The 5,506-nt window shown below is 34.5% G+C and overlaps 1 protein-coding gene across 1 annotated transcript; it reads left to right on the forward strand.

Annotated features, from left to right (window-relative positions):
• LOC111372444 (zuotin-like) lies at nucleotides 1–5,232 on the forward strand. Its single transcript, XM_022994801.1, has 6 exons — nucleotides 1–435; nucleotides 921–1,049; nucleotides 1,147–1,276; nucleotides 1,647–1,897; nucleotides 4,246–4,336; nucleotides 4,914–5,232. The coding sequence occupies exons 1-6, from the start codon at nucleotides 214–216 to the stop codon at nucleotides 5,042–5,044; spliced, it is 954 nt and encodes a 317-aa protein (XP_022850569.1). The 5' UTR covers nucleotides 1–213; the 3' UTR covers nucleotides 5,045–5,232.
• The last annotated feature ends 274 nt before the right edge of the window (nucleotides 5,233–5,506 follow it).

The following is a 5,506-nucleotide window of genomic DNA, read 5'->3' on the forward strand; positions in this document are numbered from 1 at the left end:
AGATTCTTGGAAAACGAATGGCCTTCAACTAGCCAACTCAGAATTTTCCCATTTTCCGCTTAAATTTTTTCCCTCCTCATAAATTTCAACATTTCCAATCAACACACAAAAATTATCCCAATTATTTCCACTTCTCAATGCTTTTTTTCTTAGTTTTTATGTATGGAAAAATTTGACACAGTTCATCTTTGATTCTTTTTTCATGCTGTGGCGATGGCTCAGTTACTCTCACCGGTTTGTGCAGATACACTCAAATTCCAAAACCCAGTAAACAGTTTTTGTTCAAGAAACATATATTCTAGAGTAGCTAAAAAAAGTGTGAAATGGAGCAGTTATCGAGGAAGAAGAAAAAATTCTGGCAGAATCAGAGTGGCATCTCAGGATTCAGTATCAAATCGAGACATTGCTGATGATTATTATGCTGTGTTGGGCCTAGTAATATTTCAAACTTGAATTTTTTATACTTCAGTTTGTTTATTAATCCTGATTCAACATGGGCTTCTTCTTGATTTTCCAGTACTTCTTTGAATATGATGAACAATAACCAGGCTTTAGCTACCCCTCTTAAAAGATGGAACCCAAGATTCAATACCTTAAATCTTAAAGCTTTTATTCATTAAATAACAATTGCTTTACTGAATGCCTAATTAAGGTGAAATATAGAATGTGTATTTCCTTCCTTGTGCAAATTGAGTGAGAATTTGTTACAGTTTGAGAGTTTTTTGGGCTTAGGATACCTACTTTCCGATATCAACAAAACATCTCATGACAAGTTTTGTCATCAACAAGACACACTGACTCTTGGTAGAAAAGAAATGATAATTTATTCTCAATGTTTATTGTATTTGATACAATTCTGTATTTTCCTGATTTAAATTGGATACTCATTACTTCATTTGCTTATTGGCCTATATTACCAGCTTCCAGATGCCACACCTGAGCAAATAAAAAGTGCCTATTATAATTGCATGAAAGCTTGCCATCCAGACCTGAGTGGCAATGATCCAGAGACCACGAATTTTTGCATGTTCATTAATGATGTTTATGAGGTGGGTTCTGTTCTTCTAATGTCTTGCTTTTAAGATTAAGAGTATTCTTTGAATTTCGTTTTTGTGCTTTTACTATAAAGTTACTTTTGCTGTTTAGGTTCTCAGTGATCCTGTGCAGAGAATGGTTTATGATGAAATTCATGGATATGCTTTGACTGCAATTAATCCTTTCTCGGATGATTCCAGCCCAAAGGATCATGTATTTGTTGACGAGTTTAGCTGCATAGGTATGCATTTGAGAACATAATTCTACAAGAATCAAGGGTCAGTTTTACCCCGTTCTGTTGATATTTTAATTTTGAAGCAAAAAAAATTGTTTTGAAAGGAAAAGAGAAAAGAACTTTCAATCTTCGAAGTGATACATTTTGTTTCCTTCAATATCATATATCTATCCATGGCGGAAGTAGATAATACTTTGTGACACTGAATTGAAAACTGGGGATTATTTGATCCCAATTACTGAAGAAGAAAATACCAATATTCGAACTGAAAGCATGTGATCTTTTGTCACTTCAAAATGACCTCTGTGTGTGTGTGTGTGTGTTGTTACACCTTTGAATTGACAGGATCTCTCATACTTTCCATTTCCTTGTGCAGGCTGCAAGAATTGTGCCAGTGTTTGCCCAGATGTATTTGGCATCGAGGAAGACTTTGGAAGAGCTAGAGTTTATAGCCAGTCTGGAAAATCTGAATCAGTTCAACAAGCAGTTGAAAGCTGGTATGTCTTGGTTTATATATTAAGTTCTATATTGCAGCTTTTTCCTTTTTTTTTTTTTTTTTTTTTTTGGGAACTTTTTTTGACTCTTTCGATAGAAAGTTTAACTACGACATTGACACAACAGATGGAAGTTGATTTGGACTCAAATTGAATCCAAAAATAACTTTTGAAATTTTTTTGGATCAAAGACTCAAAACTAATGACAGAGACCGAGAACACAAAGGCAAAAGCGGGAAACAAGCAAAGACTAAAAAACAAAAAAGAAAATATATAACCTTGGATTGGTGCCTAAGCTCTGATACCAATTGATATGAACACGGTTAACACAATCACTAACGAACCCACAAAAGATTGTTGAACCTCAGGAAAGCGAAGAATAAATCCCGATTTCTGGATTTGAATCCCAAGATGATGAACCAAGCAACCCCACAATAATAGTAATATGAAGGACTTCTTGATCACGCAACCAAAGACTCACACCCAGATTTTGAACGCCATAAGGAAGCACCTTGATAAATTCAAAAATTGTTCTAAAAAGAACACAGATTGGAAAGCAAGAGTTGCCTCTCAAATTAATTCTCAATAATGTCAAAAGTTGATCTTACAATCAATATGAGAAAGTATTTATACCAACCCTAAAATTATTGTCTTGGACGAAATTATGCTTCAAATACCGAAAAATAATAATAGAATCAAATTTTATGGAAACTAGATAAGTTACCAAAAATTGAAAATGCGTCCAAAAATTTGTTCTATGCGGTCGCACAGTATAAATAGTCAGCCTCAGTTTTGTCTCGGTAATAGTCTATGCGCTCGCATGGATTTTAAGCTATGTGGTCGCACAATTAATTTTTGAAAACCTTTTCCTTTTTGTGCGAAATTTCGTGACGATTCTGAATTGCACTCATGGGCGAAAATCTGACACCCAAACTGAAAATTATGTCCATTTTAATCCACACTACTCGTTTTTCATATCGTCTACCTTTATCACCTTAATCCAAAGCTCTTTGGCCTTCAACCACAACATGAAACTTGCTCCATTTTGCGTCTCGAACCTGGTATCATCAATAGTGGCTTTGACGAGCATCCCCATCGCCTCTTTAACTCGTTTCTCTTTCAATCACATCATCGGGCCTTCTTCAATAATCAACGGGTCCTTATTCGGACTTGCCTTCATGACTCCCGCATCTTGGATCATATCATATGTGTTGCTTTATATTTTTCTATCGTCCATTTGTTTTACATTTTCCTTTTGAAAATCTATTTACACCCTAATAACTTATTATCAGGCGAAAGGTCTACTAATTTCAATGTATGACTTTGTAGTGTGGATTTAATCTCATTGTGAAAAGCTTCTTTCCAATATGAAGCTTCAATAGATGGCACAACATCTTTATTACTTTAATGTTCATTTTCTAATAGATATTTTAGGAAATGATAAGGTTTTTGTCGTTGATCTCTTACTACGTCTGGGTTCTTTCTCATTTATTGATCCTCACTCTATAACCTCTTGATTTTCACGATGTCTTTTAGTGAATTTTATTCACTTCATATGTTACAAGGAAATTTTTTTCCCAAAAAATGTAGCATCCCTCGATTCAAAAATATTAAGAACGTCAGATTTATGTACAATAGCGTACTACTATGGTAAATAACCAATGAACACACAATCAATAATTTTATGTCTTATCTTAACCTTTTTAGGTTTATAAACCCCTAACTTAGCCAGACATTCACATACATGTAAATATTTATAGTTAGGTTTGTGACATTTCCATTTTTCGTAAGGTATTTTGTGCATTTTTGATGTGACAATGACACACCCCGCCCCGTGTAACACCACTAGATCCGGACGTGGCATGCGCCGATGATAGATACCAACTAAAAGTCGGACCCACCATCAAGGCTATTACAAATACAATATATCACTTTTTATGCATCATTTTTCTAACAAAATTTCAGCATTATCTCCCCTATAAGCAGGACTAACCAACATGTGATCAATTTCATATAAATCCCAAACTATTGCACAGCACAATAAAGATAAGTCGAAATCTCCACTTTTACCAAGAAATACAATGAAATATACATATAGATACATAATACATAGTGAGCCCCATAACTATTTACAAGTGTGCAAAATCACATCTAGACATGAACATGTGTCCCAAAACACTGACTACATGTTCTATGAAGTGAGTCATACTAACAAAATCTATCGTGTGGCTCCGACTCCAAAATCAAGGCTCAACTCCAAAAGATGCCCAGATTCTCAACTGGTGCCTGATAAGGAAAAACGTGGAAAATATATGAGTTGATAGCTCAATGAGTGGAGAAGTTCAAAATAAATATAATTTTTCATTTATACATTTTTATTGAAAATCAAATTCATATCATTTGATAATTCACAAGCTACCATCATGTAATTATAGCCAAAAGTGAAATATTCACATAAGGTCATAAAAATATCATCTTAAAATAATGAGGATGACGAAGCAGAAAGATTCTGATATAACTCGATCATATTGGAACAACCTTTGGGACAAACCCAAAGCCCGTGAAAAATCAGGTTTTCTACGAACTTTCCAACAACCTTAAATCATATGAATTTTGTATGGATGAAAAGAAATCTAGTGTTAATTTATTCACTTGCTCCTTAAGGAAACTACTAACTTTTGGCAACCTCAATTTGAATCCAACTGAGCATGTCTAAACTTTCTCATGTCCTCATATTTGAAAGTGTTTGTCATAAATTTTACTAAAATATCTTTGTAACGATTCATGAATGCTGCATGTAGTTCGCAAGGAGCTATTTTGGTAAAATGGAGGGCTCTCACACTGACAGAAAAATGTCAAACGCCTAAGTTCTTTTTTACCAAGCATCATAGAAATTCCTATGCTTGCACTACATATTTTGTGCCTTTTCGTACTTTATGTATGAGTATACACAAAGCACAAAAATGGGGTTCATAAAAATGTATATGTGTGCCAATTGTCTTCTGAGTTCAAATGTGATCGAATCTGCCCGGCTGATAGGTTGGAAGTCTATAGTTTATACAGACTTAAATTCCTTGATGGCTTATGGATTGTTAGTTTCTGATTGTGTAATCTGCTAAACGTTGCTGAAGTTTTAGTGTTCGTTGCAGAGGAAGAAGTGAAAGAGAGGGCACGACGAGCTGCAGCAGCTTCTCGAAGATGGAGAGAGTATTCTCGACGGGGAGCTGACAAACCTCCCACTTACAAACTTCCTGAGACAGTCTCTAACAAGGAACAGTGAGCGGTAAATTTGAGTATACATGTATATGATATAATCCTGCAAATATGTAGTTCAGTAATCATTGACAGACAGAAAAATTTTAATGCAACTTGATATTATCTCAATATCGATGTATCTTAGTTAATTTCTTTAACTATGGAACTATTGAAGGCAACTTTTGAATAAATGTGTAACAACTTATAATTGTTATGGTATCAAAACAGACAATATCCAGATTGTGAAAAAGTTGACATGTATATGCGTGTGTTCTAGAAAACGTAAATATATGGCTAGACAGCATCACCAACCTTCAAGCTTTTTACGAGCTTTGTTGAGGTGTAAAAAGCATATGTGGCTATGCGTAAAGTAAAGCTTCGTGCCTAGACATGTTTTTTAGAACACTGTTGATATATCAAACCAATATCGATTTGTTCTTGTGCGGTTTCTTCTTCTTTTCTTTTCATAGAATCAATGGTTGTATTT

The sequence above is a fragment of the Olea europaea genome, chromosome 23, assembly GCF_002742605.1.
Source record: "Olea europaea var. sylvestris chromosome 23, O_europaea_v1, whole genome shotgun sequence".
NCBI classification, from domain to species: domain Eukaryota; kingdom Viridiplantae; phylum Streptophyta; class Magnoliopsida; order Lamiales; family Oleaceae; genus Olea; species Olea europaea.